Raw genomic sequence first — 15789 nt, forward strand, 5'->3', positions numbered from 1 at the left:
GGCTGAGGCAGAGGCTGCAGTGGGCTGCAAGTGCCCGGGGTGGGCACAGGCAGGGCAGCTCCAGAAGGGAGATGCGTGTCCATGAACACGGGTGCTTTGCAGAAACAAACCAGTGACCAGAAATAGCAAATCACACATTTGCCCAAAATAGTGGCAGACAAGGCTGGAGTTTCTGATGTGGACACTGCCGGCCTTGTTTCATTGCCAAGGTCTTTCTAAAAGCCTCTTTGGGCTTACACAGGCATATTTCCATCCTTAGCTTTTCTTATGAGACCCTGAAGTGAGAAGCTATGTGAGAGCAGGAGGAGAAATGTTGAATTTCAGGGAGTCCATCTCCTTTCTTCCTTCTCCTCCTCCAGCCATGGAGGAGGGATGTGGCAGTGCCCATTGTTTGCCTGGCCGTTGCCAGGATCACTCATTCCCTAATATTGGCCTTCCCTTCCAGATGGGGCTTTATCTTCAGCCACTCCAGCAATGCGTGACAACAGCCAAGCGCCTCGTGTGGAGCTGTGCAGTTGCTTCACCACCCACGGCTTATTTAACCACCTTATTGGTGCTGCGTGGCTCACAGCACCACCAAACACCATCCTTATTGGAAGTTACTGGGAAACAGGTGATGGAAGAAGAAAGCTGGGCGGCCGCCCCTGGCGTCGCTTGGGTTGGTTCCCCAGGTAGACCCCTCCCTGGCAATGGGACTTTTGGCTCTGGCTGCCCTCTGAGCACATTTCTTTGCAGCACACCCAGCCCAGCCTCACCTGCTTGCACAGCTTGTGGCTGATAAGAGGAGCTAGACCTTTATCTTTGGTGACTCACGGCTGCTTCTGCTTCACTTGCGTGTCAATGGCTGGTTGCCTGCTCCACGGAAAGGCTCCTAAGTGTTGACCAGGGGCAGGAGAAGCACAGCCACACGTGCACCCAGAAATCCCCTTTAGCCACGGCCATTCAATCACTTGTCACCCTGTGGTGCTTCTCTCGCTGCTTCTGCTGCTCCTCTCATGGTGTAACGCAAGGATATAATGGTAGTGCCAGGGAGCACTGCTCAGAACTCAGTGGTGATTGTATTGGCATGATTATTCATTAAAAATAAAAATCCTCTCTTATTTATGCCATCACCAAGTGACCAAGGTCTTGGGTGGCCAAAATCGTCACATCGTTCCCAAACCATGAAAGGCATGTTTGGGTGTCCCAGTGATGTGGAGCAGCTCATCCCCACACTCCTGTCACTTCAGGAATGGGGACACCCAGACATGCTGCCTAGTTTTGTGGCACTGGAAACTTTGGGTGTTTCTCAGTGGAGGGAATGTAGGGCCTGAGGTTGGAGGTAGGATGCTTGGGAGCACCTTGGCCCCCAGGAGGTGTGAGGTGGTGTGTTGCCATGGAGGAGAAACACCCTCCCAGCAGTGGCATCTTCCCAGTGAGCTACTGGCCCATGATGGGGGGAAGAGAGGGAGATTTATATTTCCTCCAGGTTCTTACAGCCTTGTCTTCTCCCTAAGGCTATTTGTTTATGTGTATGTACACATTGCATATGTGCAGAGATCAGCACGGTGCACATGGGGTCCCCAAGGGAGCCTGAGATCCCCTTGTCTACCCATGGCTACACCAGCATGCTGACCACAGGTGATGGCCATGCATGGATGAGGATGAGGATGAGGATGAGGATGAGGATGAGGATGAGGATGAGGATGAGGATGGGGCTACCCTGAGGGAAGGGTGGCTGCTCAGCATCGCTGACACACAGCACCTTGCTCCCTAGCCTGAATTGCAGAAGGGTGGTTTGCTTTCCATCCCTCACAAGAAGTTGCCGCAAGTCATCTTGAATCATAAGTGATTTCTCAGCCGACAGCAATGAGGGAAGAAGGGAGAAAAGGCCTTAAGTTTGTGAGAAAGTTGGGCACTGGGATGTTGATGCAGTCGTCCCTGTGGGAGCAGGACTGCACTTCTCTGAGAGATCAATAGGTTGTTGGTCATGGCAAAAAAGACCCCTCTGAAAAATCAGGCTGTGATTACAGATTGCTACAGGCATCAAGGCCAATGAGCTTTTTTTGAGCATCTGGGACCCCAGGGCAAAGGGAGGGGAAGGCAGGGAGGAGGTTTGTGTTCATGGGGGCTGGCGGGGAGCCTGGAGCAGGATCTCGGTCCCGATCTTCAAAGAGAGGAGGCTGCTGGCTGTACTGCTGGACCCAGCCCAGCTCTTGCATGTTGCTCCCACCCGGGTGTTTAAATAAGCAGGTTTCACTTCTCTTTGGTTGAAGGCAACCTTGTTCCCCCATCTGACACAGGGCTGGGGCGGCTGGTTGGCAGCAGTGGGGTGACTCAGCCTGCCCACGCAGCAGCCTGCCATACAGCCCCGGCTATATTTGCCAAGCAGGTGAATCAATCATTGCACAGAAAGACCTTGGACTTTTCCTCCTTTCGCTTTCCCTTTTTTTTTTCTTTCCATTTTTTGTCCCTTCCCCACCCTGCAGCCACACTTCTGTGAGTGGCTCTGGCTGGGTGGCAGCACCAGCTCCCTTCTTGCCCGAAGCTGGTCCTCTGCAGGCAGCGACGTGTTGGCCACCAAGTTGAGTTGCCACAGCAGGCAGCTCGATGGTCCCAGGGCCCCCTGCCAGCCGAGGACAAGCCCAGCAGCACCAGCGAGGGTTGGAGGAACACCGAGGGCACAGTGCAGCCACAAAGCCGCTGGGTTTTTTTCTTAATTATTTTTTTATCTCTGGTAGAAGGAAGTTGCAAAGTGATTACGTCTCATTGAAATAGGAGGAGGGAGGATATCCCAGCTCACGGGACCGAGTCAAGGCCAAAGCTCTGGCCTCCTGGCTGCCAGAGAGAGCAATAAAACGCAGAAGCAATGTGGGACTAAGCTGGCAGTTTGGTCCCTGCAATTATCACTGTTTCCCAATGGAGATTTTACTACATGCCTCTATTTATCCCTTCCTAATCACGCACTAGGAGAGACATACAAGGTGATGCCTACAGGAAAATTGCACACATGAGCTGCGGGGGTTAGTCCCACCTTGGTGCTCACTGTGCAGGGTCATGGGAGGGTGTCTCTATCAGAGTAGAGCTGCCTCCTGCAGGCATAAAATAAAATCTAAAATATATACATATATATATATATATATATATATATATATATATATAAAATGGTGAGCTCCTAACTGTGGCTCTGCTTTTGCTTTCAGACACCCATCCCATCCCAGCAGCTCCTCCCCCTGCCGACAACCACCCAGCATTTTATGCAGAAGGCATTTCTGCTGGTGCAGTGTGGGGGGAGGGCTTGGTTTGGCTTTGGAGGGTTTTTTGGGGTTGGGGTTTTTGTAAGCTGTTCGCTGTCCCTTTGATGTGCTGGCTCCGACACCAAAAACCTGATTGCAGTTTGCCCAGGGCTGCTGGGGCAGGATCTGAAAGTGCCAGAAGCATGGCCAGGAGGCAGCCAACTTCGATCTGCTTGCACCAGTCACGCCAGAGCCCCCCACAAAGCCCTGTCCACCCGGGGTTCCACGGGGGAGCCCCCCGAACCCTACTGCACACCATGCCCAGAGATCTCCCATGGTGCCACCAACACACTCAAAGGGGGCCAGTCCTCCCCTCCCCTGCGCTGCCACCCCTTTTAATTAAAAATTGAAATAGTGTAATTGCCTCTTCATTAAAGCCAATTAAAGCCCGGCTGATGAGGGAGGAGGCAGCACATTTTGCAACTCGCCGCGGAGATGAGAAAGCACACACCGCAATTATGGTATCTGTTTGCTTTGCCTTCACCCAACGTCTTAATCAGGGTTGGCTTTGAAATCGGACCCCAGGTGAAACAGCGCTGGTGCATTCCTTGCACCCAGCAAACCCCGCGTACTGGTCGGGCCAGCTGCTGGGAGAGGCTGCGGCGTGCCACAGTGGGAAAGGGAGGCCAGACTGCCTTCTCTTCCTCCTCTTCCGCCTCCTCCTCCTCCTCCTCCTCCTCCTCCTCCCACCCTGCGCCTGAAGACGGGGCCAAGTGCAGAGGATGGATGCTCGGGAGGATGAGGGATGGAGACAAAGACTCCTCCATGGCTGGCCAAGGAGCCCCCCATGCTGGGGGCTCACTGGGCTCATGCCTACAGCTCTGCAGCTCTGCCTTTTCGTCTCCATCTTTCAGGGATTCTTCAAAGCTGCTGGCGGCTCTTCGCTGGGGTCAGGAACACCCACACGGGTGGTCCCCACCCCTGCTCGGTTTTAGGAACCGCAGTGGCTTCACCCTGCCAGGTGGGGATGTGTGTTCAGAGGGCTCTTCGTTTGCTGTCCCCAGCCATAACAGTAAGGAGTTCACAGGAGTTACCGTCCCAGACTAAATAGGGTATTTGCAGCCTCTTCAGCCTCACTGGGGTTAAAGGAACTGAAACTCCTGGTCCCCCTAAGGTGCAAGATGAAGCTGGGGCAGTGGGAGTGAGGGCACTAGCCCTCTTCTCCTTGGCCGGGAGATCCCAACACAAGTGACCGCAGGAGTTTCCAGTCACAGAAGCTCTGCCAAGCCTACAAGTGCAGAGCCAAATACATGTGCGGTGCTGCAGCGCTGCTGCTCAAGATGCCGGCTCAGTGATTTACCCTCTTGGTGCCTGCCTTTGAAACACCTGAGCAAGCAGCTCTTGTGAACACTTTGATGCACACAATGCACTTGTCTGTTTTGACCTGAACCCTGCTTATTAACCTCCTTTTTTTGGTATAATAACAGTCCAGTGCTCTTTGTAGGCAATCTGTCTTCAAACATCTCCTTTTTGATCTTTTCATAGGCTAAGCAACAATTCATCCCATATAAATGTCAGATTGAAAGTACATAATTTGTTTTTCCCTGCTTTTTTGAAGCGGCAAGAGATTAAATGGCTTAGGGGAATGTCAGCAGCAGTTATATCTTAATTGTTTTTTCTCTGCATCAAAACGCCTTGAACTATTCACTTGTGTGCAGGAGCGCTACGTGATCTTTACAGCAAGTGCTTTAACTCCCCTAACAAGTTATATCCCATTGTCAACTTGAGGAGTTTGCTTTGGTAGTGGCTCTGATACTAATTTTGCACCCAACCCCCGTTCTCTCAAGCTATTTCTGATGAGGCGAATAAAAGAGTTTTAAATGTGCCCTAAGTCAGAAGCATGAAAAGAAAGAAGGAAAACTAGATAATTGGGTGAAATAAAAAATAACATAAAAGAAGGAAAAAAAATATCCCAAACTCCTCGTGTGACATGACAACTTTGGTCAAATAGGTGTTCATGCTAAAACACTGAGGAAAGTTCCTCCTTTGCTCCTAAAAGGTGGGTGAATTTGGTCTCAATAACTGCCAGAGTGAATTTGCTATCAGCTCACAAGAAATATTTGCATGGTGCAAAGATTTGCATCAGTCACAGACCAATAGTCCTTCTTTTCCAGTATCATCCTATGCTGTTTGGTTTCTACCCCAAGCAGGTGCAAATTATTATTTTATGGTTTTGATTTTTTTTTTCTTCCACCTTGGGCGACATTGCATAATGACTAAATTCCTTTCTGTATCATTTCCCTTCTCTCCAGCCCCTTTGTTAAGCTGGGATGGGTCTGGTATGGGTTATGTTTAACTTGCCCATGCTAGGGGGCAAGAAGCGAAGCAAGAGCGAGTGAGCGAGAGGCCACTGTGCTGCTGCTGCTGCTGACTCCTTTGGGAAAGGACAATTTGCTAGGAGGTGATTTTTCCAGTGTGGGTCTGTTACCGGGAAAGCTTGTAGAAGCCGGGAGGCTGTGCAGAGCTGCGCTGGCAACTGCAGCACACGCTCACTGGGTTGTATTAACCTGGTTTGGCATCCCCACAAGGTGTCCGGATTCCCACGGTAAAAACCAGAGGGTAAGGCGGCTTGTGCAAGAGGCTCACCGGGCTCGCTGCTGGGTGGAGCGTGCGTTCTGCTTGTGTAATGGCAAGGTGAACAAGCAGAGAGGAAAGCCAGTCTGGAAACAAAAACTGGCACTTGGCAAGCAGTTCAGCCTTCATTCATACAATGCTTCACAAACAGTGTAAAGGCTTGGACCTTTTTTTTTTTTTCAATGCTCGTCAAACCAGTGTGATTTACAGCATTTTTTGTTTGGGTTTCCTGACCCATGAGAGACTGGAGGTGTTTAGGACAGCAATATGAGCATATGGAAAAAATAGCTCTGCCTGCCATTAGTGTGAAGGCTATGAACTGTTTGGGAAAGGGAGGATGAAGGTTCTTCCATGCACAGGTGACAGCTACAGTGACAGAGCTGTTTGCACACTGGCTGTAGTGAAAAACATGGGCAAAAAAAAAGGTAAAAAATGTGAGGACTGCAGCTTCAGGGAAGGAGGCCTGAACAGACACTACACTGCCAAAAAACAGTGCCTTCCAGACTTTATTTGGGAAATAATACAGATATTTATCTGTGGGAAGGGGCAGAAGATAAAGAAGCATGAATGCAGCACCTTTTTATTTTTTAATAGATTGCCATTTGCAATAGGCTATCAAGAGGTGATTTGGAGGAGCCCAAGTAAACTTCATGTTTTTCTAGAAGCCACACATTGGTGGACATAAAAAGCTGTGGGACCAGGTGAAGTTCAGCATGTAACACTTGCTCAAGCAGCAGGTCTCCCACCCAGCTGCATCATCTACTACTTGTGCCTTTAAGCTCAACTAGAAATGATGTTTCTTCTATTTTCTGGTTGAGCTATAATTGTTTCCGAAAGAGGTCAAGCTAAGATGCTTGAGAAGGTGAAATTTCAAGAACAAGTTCATAAGGTTATGTGCTACCTCAGTGTAACGTCAGCCAGCTGGAGCATGTCTCGCGTCTCAGAGTCACCTCCTGAATCGCCGAGCTCACAGGAACAAGCGATTTCCTCATGCCATTACTGGTCTGACCTCTTCTTACGTGTTCCTCTCCAGCGTGGCCTCCTCCGGACGGCGCTGTGCTGAGCTGGCTTCCTCGGCGAAACCTCATTTGCTTGAGGAACTGCCGTCAAGGCAGCATTTAACCAAGGATGAATTTATTACGAGTCTCCTTTATTTCAGAACAGGAAAAGCCTGTTCAATAAGGAGAGTGGAAACGCACAGAGACAATTTTAATTTTTTCCACCTACCACAAGTCCTAACCCAGATAGCAAACCCCAGATAACTGAACTTAACTGCAGTTGGCCTGAAAGCCTACAGCTCCTGGTTATCCCAAAAACCAAGCTCCCATGAAGGTTCCTTAATGCTCTGCAAAATGCTCCTGAGAAACCACAACCCTTCCCCAGTTTTCAGCCGGAAGCAGAATATTTGGCATTTATTCCTGTATGAGATAGGGCAGCGGGGTAGTACCTCCAAGGCTTTCTTCCTAGACAACCAAGGCACTGAGAAGCTATTAATCATGCTGCAGCCCCAGTAGGTGACATGCCAAATTAGTCTCGCTTGGAGCGCTTCCCGCTGCTTCAACTTTCAAACCCAGAAATGGAACGCTTTTTTTTCTTCCTCAAATGAGAAGCTCCCGACATGAAGATTGCATCAGAAGAGTGTGTTCCCACAGACTGAACCTAGAGTTTATCATGTTGCTGCGATGGTAATCAGGCTTGTATGCATGCAGACTCACTTTTTTGGTATCACCTCACCATTTTTAGAACTTCCCCCCATAGTTTTGCATAAGGCCCTCAACTTCTTTGTCTTAAGGCCCAGTCTTCAGAAAACACCAATACTGATTTTTTTAAATTTTCTTTTCCAACTGTTAATCACAGTTATCTTCTTTTTGCACATCCTCACTCTCTGTTTTTACCATCCAGCCTGGATTTGTCCAGCTGTGACATTCTGAAAACTAAACCATCAGTTCTCTTTTCTGCTGAAAGAACAAGCCGAGCTGTTCAAGTACCTGTTAGTTACTTTTCCCATAGACAAAGTCTATAAATAACCATCTGAAAACAGAGAAGTCTGTGAAATGCTCATCTTTGCCATTATCAGCTAGATCCGTAACGCCAACATCTTTGACAAGATCTGGTTTCCATTCAGCTGTGGCAAGTGGTGTTAACTCTGCTTTAACAAATCCCAGCTCAGCTTTCCCATCGCCTTTCTGGGGACGAACATCTCGCTAGGCAGCTTCAGCTACCCACCCATCCCATTTGCGCTCCCTGAATGCTGGCACATTTGCTCTGTGTTCTGGAATTTCCCGTCTTCTCAAAATTAAAGTTAGCCTTTCAGGATTCGCGCACATAAATTACTTATGTGTGCTAATTTGCAGATGTTTATCTCCAGGTAGCAGCACTTGTGTTTAACCATGTAGTGGAAAGTACTTCTTTAGGATGAGGGAACTATCATTCCACTTCTTTTGATGTAGAAAGAAAAAAAAAAGCTGGTCAAATACCTCTATTTGATGTGCCTAACATCATTGGCACTGTAATTAGCCAGTTTGCACATTTGCGAGCATCATCCAGAACACCTTTAAAGCCCAGAACCTACTGCTATTGCTGACCACCTCCCCCTTCCTTCGTTCCTGCCTTAACATTGTCACTTGAAAATTAGTGCTATGCGTTTTCTGACTGTAAGGTATTGACATGGGGATATCATAACGTCATAAACCCGTTTCCAGTCCCCAACACCTCATTTAGTCCCTGACAAAACTGCACAGATCACATTGCATCTTTGATAATGACACTGCCCCACCAAAAAAACCCAATTCCTATGAAACATTCCAGACAGCTACAAGTTAAGGGAAATGTTCACTCGCAAATTGAGCAAGTTGGTTCTGACTCACATCAAACAACTCCACAAGGCAGTATTTACAAGGGCTCCTTTTCTTTGGCTTTTGACAAAGGACATGAGCAGGACATTCAGACAAGAAGCCAAAAGAGCCAGCAGGCCTCTGCTTTAGCCCTACTGAAAGTCAAAGGAATATTCATTTTACCTAGAAAGTATTATGGACCAGAAAGGCACCAACAATCATGTTTCACAACTTTAATAGAATATTCTATCTAGTCTGTACAAATTGAAAACACTGTATTGTTACAAATGTGTAAGGTAAGGCTGGAGCACTCTACATGCCTGGTCACAGTGTTGATACAGCTGCTATTCAACTGCTGCCAGAGGTTGGCAACGGATGTTGAAACTAGAAACGTGTACCTGAAGTGCCACACAACAACAAAAGGTAGTTTTGAAGACTTCAGAACTTAAAATAAAACAAATTGTGGAATGGAATAATTTCAGTGTTGCAAGTAAGACACCAAAACTTCAGATTTATTGAATTGAATTTCTGTAAGTTGCCGTGTTCATAGTGAAAGGTCCTCCCATGCTGGACATTAAGCAATAAGACTACTGGAAATTTTCTGGTTCTTTGGCTGCAACCCACTTCCATCAACAGCAACAGTTTGGCCTTTGTATTTTGATCTTCATCCAGAAGAGTTGTCATTTTGATGCAAGTTCGTTTCTTCTGTCTAGACTACTACATTTGAGACCAATTCAAAGTATTTGTTTTACAAGTACCCATATTGTATGCAAAAGAGGAAGAAGTTTTTCAAGTATATTAAAAACTATTAAAAAGCACTAATTCTGTCAAAGTACTTACAAACATGAATAAATAAATAGTAAGATGAACAACTAAGTCTCAAATATGACACCCCCTTCAATGAAGTAAAATTACTTCAGTTGGTTTACTGAGATAATAAATATGACATTTAAAGCTGCTCAAGCACTAGTTCAATTTGTAGGTTGCAAGAAATATTAAAAAAGGGGGAGGGAACTAGCAAAAAGTCATATTGCTCTATCCGTTTCAGCTACCATACATGTAATCCATTTACTTTAGCTTCTCAGCACATTGCTATTCCACAATTTTCAATGTTTAACAAGAAAATGGATAATCCTCACTTGGTAGTCTGGACTATTCCCCTATGCATAGGGCAAAAGGCTCTAAAGGCCTACTGACATACTTAGCTACAGTGTACCAACGGCTGTAGAGTGTGCTTTATTTAAACCTCATATTTCCCAAATGCATTGAAGTTGCCACTGTACATGTTAAGCAATAAAGAAAAGTTAGTGAAAATCATGCATTTTAAAACAAATTAATTTTAAGCATTGTTAATAAGATTGTGCTGCAGCAATGGAATATCCTGAACTGCAGGCCAGGTATCCAAATATTTGTTACAAGTTGTTCAAATATCACTTCCAAGTGGTATTTCCTTATTACTGTTGTTTGCATTCAGCAGGTTGGCTGGAATCTTTCTGTATAAAGGGAAAAAGAAAAAAGAAAAAAAAAAGTAAAAAAAAAATCAAAATGGCATACAAGAAAATACTTGAACAAATAGAAGACATTTGCTATGCAGTTTTGAATTAGCTAGAGATATCATCAGCACATACAAAAAAGCTACATGTAACCTCAACCTAGATCATAAAGGTCCGAACAGCAGCCACCAGATTTACTGGGTTCCCCTCACCCACAACTGCTTGGTATCCAATCATATTTTTAAACTACGTTTGTGTTCTTTACATGCCATCCAATAGACCGAGGCTCAAACAAGAAAGCAAACCACCTTCTACTCCCCCCAATCAGAGGCTCAATATGAGTTTTAGTTCCTATTAAAACGGTTTCACAATCAACTGCCACCTCCTCAGCAACTCTGAGGAGGGAGGAAGGCAGGCTGCTTATTCCACAGCACGCTTGAGTTTTTCCTTAGAAGCCTTGTCCTTTCTGCTAAGGTGATAAAAATGGAATTAATGTGTTGTTTTTTTCTAGGTTCTGCATCACCAGCAGGTAACTATTCAACAGTTTAACACTGGGCAAGAAGTCCACATGTTGATCTGAATATGTAAGAGTAAAAACACCTTCATTAGGTAGTAAAACAACTTCCCCTTTGGCAAAAGGAAGTGTATTTGTAAAGGAGAACATGTACTCAAACAGCTAAGAACTTCAGGTTTTACACAGCACTTCTTGCTTTTTTGTTGTAAAATTTGAATTGTTAGAAAGCAGAAGAATTTATTCAGTGTATTTCCTGCTAGCTTCTCCCTAGTTTATTGTAAACCAAAGCAGTCACTGAAACCTGTTCAATTCTAGTAAAGTAAAATACAGGCATAAAATATGACAACTTGAACACCACTTACTGCAAATAAAATGTTTCTTAGAAACCATCCTAAAGAAGATGTAAGAAGATGTTTGTTCATTATACATCAAGGGACCACAAGCTAAAACAGCTTAAGCATTTGCCTGTGGTGAGGAACAAGTACCCTCGAAAATCTGCACTAAACCCAGACTGTTTTTTCTCTTCCTCACCTAAAAAGTTTTAGGGTTATAGTGGTCACTGTCATTCCCACTGTAAATCACAGATATGCCTAAGACTCTTTTAGACTTCTTCCTTGTGGTTGCCCTCCCCCAGCACCCCAAGTTGACTTAAGCTTTGCACCCTCTCATCTGCTTGGGGTTCCAAAGAACACTGATGTAAATTCATTTTCATAGATATGGGCCTAAATGCGGCATGAATTCCCTCTGTTTACACAGAACACGAAATTATCATCGTCCCTCTCAAAAAAAAATCTGCCTGCCACTGATAAGAAGTTGCATGCTATTCCTTTACATTTAGAGGCAGACAAAAACTGGCAACATTTTTATCAAAAAAGCTTTCAAAAACTGTTTTTCTTATAACTGCTTTGTATTAAAACATGGCCACAGCATAGTGCACAGCATCACTTCCCCACCATCATGCATTCTGGACAAGAGCCATAATCAAGTAATAAACCTGTTATTTAGAAAATACTTCAAATTCTTTCTATCTCCCTCCTTCCTTCCTATTCACCTGTTATATCAGACACATTTAGGCTGACCACTGCAACCACTCCGGCCAAGTTTTAATGATCAAGCAAAGCCCCTGTTATATTTTCTAATAAACTTCATTATGTTTATACTTGTCTTTATTTCTGTAAACACTTAAATCATATTATTGCATATAAATCTTCATCCTGTAAAAACTGAGTCACGGAGATGACAAAGTTCATTCTTAAGGCCCTTTCAGTATTTATTACTGCTCTCAGACAAAAAAAACCCACAGTTTAAGGGTTTCTCAGATATGAGTCAGTTGTTGGAGAATTTTGAGAGAAATACTGCTAGTTTATGCTATTTTTAGCTTACAGTTCAGGGCATAAACATTTATATTGTCAAGACTGATATGCAGGGCACAAGTAAAAAGGCAGTATCTCAGATCCAGATTCCAACATAATCAATTTTCTTCCACTATTTCAAGAGCACAGCATCACTCTTGCCGAGCAAGCCTGTACATTAGCTCCACCTTGCCTTTTGTTACCTGTCATCCTCACATAAAACATCTCTAGCCTAATCCCAACATGACCACAATTTTCTTCAAGTTACAGCTGCCACATCAGGCACACACATGTTGAAATTAATCTTTGGCCTCTAATGGCTCCTGTAAGATCAGAGACCAGACCCCAGGCTGCGAGTGTGATTGAGATACTACCTCCATACTCTCACAGGCAAGGCTATTAGTAAGTTTGAGCCTGCCCTTCCCATGGTGCCCAGGCTGTTGGTGATACGGGTCAGCCAGCCACTACCAAGCCATTTACTGGCCTTAGACCCTGTGCTATATATCTCCCCATTCTAGCAATGTTGCCATTCATGCTCTATTTCCCAAAGTTAACTTCCCAAGATATCTTAGAAATAGCAATGAAATGCATCGGCCAAGCAATAAAGACTAGAGAGACTTTAAATGGCAAAGATGAAGAGGAACTGCATCTTATTTTAAAATAAATTTAGCAGCAAACACATGTTCCCTACCAGTGGTACAGAGACCAGTAAAAATTCTTGTCTTAAAGAGATTCTCTATAGTAGTTATGAGCAATGATTTAAGTTCATATGAAAAGCTGTAGCATTTTTAAATTTTTACATCTGTAAACTATTTCATAATATTTACTTATTCCGGGCAACAAATTTAAACTACTTCAGGCCTTTGATTCCAGCTTGAGACACTGTTCCAATGGAGATATACAAGCTGAATAAGTTTACACTCCCACCTTTTTTTCTCTTTTGCTAATAAGCATCAACATATGACTACTTTTCCACTGCCTCTTATTTACTGCATCACTTGCTCAGAACGAAAAAACAACACCACACAACAACAACAAAAAAAACCCCTCTTGCCACAACGTACATGAACATTTTTCTCCTGGCATTTGATTACCCAGGGGAACAATGCAAGAAACTCGAGCTAATTAGCTTACGTACAGGCCACTTGCCCAGACATCAGCAATTACATCAGCCAAAGCTACTTCTGGACAGAGGACATGCATCAAATTTAGAGGGGAAATTTGACCTAAAACTCACTGAATCATAGCACTAAAATGGAGAAGAAAAGCAGGTCTGAAATAATGTTGCTTTCATGACTTTCACACACAGAGCCCACTGCTTCTGCCCATCCACTTAACCCAACATCCTGGAGGATGGGGGCATAAGTACAGAGTATCTGTGCCATTTATCATAGCAATTTAATCCTTTCAAACCAATCTTTTTCACATAAAGTTACTGCTGAAAGAGACACTGAATTTCTGTTCATGTTCAATATTTAAACAGATTAGGAAGGACACATTTCTAGGTGACTCAAAGAGCAATCAAGCCTTTACCTCCTTACTTTTACAAATCACTTCTCGGGAACCTTCTCATCTGCTAAAGTAGCCGTGCAGGCATAGGCAGCTCATCAAGATCTCATCTGACTCCCAAACAGACTTTGCTGCCAACAGTGAGATCAATGCAAACAGCAGGCACTAAAGCTGGTATCCTTTCCAGCAGAGAAGGAAGAAAGCCTTTCAATATTTCAAGTGTCCTACCACGAAATAGTCCAGTTAGGGGTTCTAACGCTAAACCTTATCTTTGTTCATTTTCTAATCAACGTTATTGAATGAGGAAAAGCAAGGATATCAAATATATACATGGGAAGTAAATTAAGATCTAAGTGCAGCTAAACAAGCAAGTGGTCTGAACTGCCTCCGCCACAACTGGATGGAACACTTCAAAGATTCTGAAAATTAATTTGCTGCTAACAGGTCCTTCTGCCACTGGTACTTAAAAGACAGAATAAGCATCTTGAAGCACATGCAGTCTCTGCCCACAGCAGCCTCTTAATTCATAATTCAAAACAGCATTCTGTATTACCTTGTCAGCTACTTCTCTATTAAAGCTTAGCATCAATAACGTGAAATAAAGGCAGCTAAAGGAAGAGGGCATGCAAGCACACAACAATATACTAAACAAGCTACATTATCTGTTTTCATAGCACCTTCTGAAGCTACTTCAAATCATCAGCTCAGTCTTCCAAAGCCACAACTTATACATAGCATAAGTGCTTTGTGCAAGAGATGATAATGACTTTGTTCTAACTGAACAACTCAAATGTACTTAAAACTGACAGGAAAGGAAGGAAAAAGGAAAAGTTAAAGTGGAGAGTGTTGACATTTATGTAACAAATGCAATAAGACAATAAAGGAGGAAGTAATATGGAAGCAACTGAAGAAATTTGATTTGAAAGGAAAACAGACCAAAGAACAATTATTTATTTGTGTACATGCAAACTATTCTAGATGCAAGAAAAGTGGGAGGGGTGGAGAGGGAAAAGTGGGGAGCAGGAACTGAAAGGCAAGGAGGGGCAATGGACTAGGAGAAAGAGGACCAGAAACTAGGATGGACAGAAGGAATGAAAAACAGGATCAGAGCTATGAGTCTTAAAAGACAAAAAAACAGAATTCCAAGTTGACTGGCAAAACCGGAGCCTGGCTAACAACTTTTAATTGTAAGAAGTGAAGACAGTTGTGTAACATAGTGCAGCAGGACTACATATAAACTGTTGTGACAAATGGATGTTGTACTATCGCAAGTGAATAAACAGTGCATGTATGCTGAGGCAGGGTGGCTGGCTTCTCAAAGCATATCAGATTAGAAATAAAATAATTTAAAAACACACATAAATTGAGTTTAACAAAGGCAAAGAGAGGCATTATCTATGCCGAGAGGGAATGAGCTGGAAAGATTACAGCCTCTCCTAAGTAACCAAAGGAAAAAAGATACAAACCTAAAGTACAGGGAGAAAAGGTATGGAGTGTGTTGCAGGCATTGTTCTCTATGAGGCACAGGATGAAAGGTGAAAGAGGACAGTATACAACAGAAGAATTTTTTCTTCATTTAAATAAAGAGACAGATGAGGAGGAGAGCAATACCTGATCAGAATCAGAGTCTTTAAGAGTGACTGACAGCCTTTGTTAGGCAGCATAAGTAAGAATAATGTTGGAAAAGACACACTAAGTAAGCTGATGACTTACAAGAGTTCTCAAGAAGAGCAGAGGAGACATTTAAGAAATAATTTGCAATTACACTAGAAACAGTAAAGAGATGCAACATCAAATCAGAAACAAGGAAAAAATCTGACAAGCATGATCTTTGATCATGTGCATATAAAATACAGTTTGACTGCAATAAAGGCAAAGCAAAGAAGTTGTGCCAGGATGGTAGAGAGGTCATTTTGAAAAAAAAATCATCTAATTTAATCACATGATTTAAAGGCATTCATCTCTACACACATTTCTTCCTATTTTTTTACTAATAAAACCTAAACTCTGAAGTCACCTTTCCCCCATTTCTTTTACCCATACAAGGAAAAAAACCCACAACACCAGAAAGCCCTACAAAACAAACTACATTGCATGGCTATGAATGGGACTCTAGGAAGTTAGGTATGAACAGAATTCCACCTTACCTAGAAATGTATGAATGATAAACAGACTTAAATTACACCTAAATGGGAAAAAATTGAAAGGAACCGTCAGCATGAATGAAAGTGAGATGTA

At 43.9% G+C, this 15789-nt stretch overlaps 1 protein-coding gene across 7 annotated transcripts in view; it reads right to left on the bottom strand.

Moving 5' to 3' along the window:
* Positions 1 to 8901: 8901 nt before the first annotated feature.
* The window catches only part of NAP1L4 (nucleosome assembly protein 1 like 4), a 28743-nt gene continuing 21855 nt past the window's right edge, over positions 8902 to 15789 (bottom strand). For 5 of the 7 annotated variants that reach the window (XR_014184684.1, XM_082058812.1, XM_082058816.1 and 2 more), the window contains exon 16: positions 8902 to 10176. Coding sequence is in view for 5 of the 7 variants with exons in the window: in XM_082058812.1 (XP_081914938.1) it covers positions 10138 to 10176 (39 nt within the window). In the remaining 2 variants the exon portion in view is untranslated. Of the gene's footprint in view, positions 10177 to 15698; positions 15737 to 15789 lie in introns of all 7 variants that reach the window. The other 2 variants (XR_014184685.1, XM_082058815.1) reach the window with 1 other exon arrangement.

The sequence above is a fragment of the Streptopelia decaocto genome (assembly GCF_964273445.1).
Source record: "Streptopelia decaocto genome assembly, chromosome: 7".
Lineage (NCBI taxonomy): Eukaryota > Metazoa > Chordata > Aves > Columbiformes > Columbidae > Streptopelia > Streptopelia decaocto.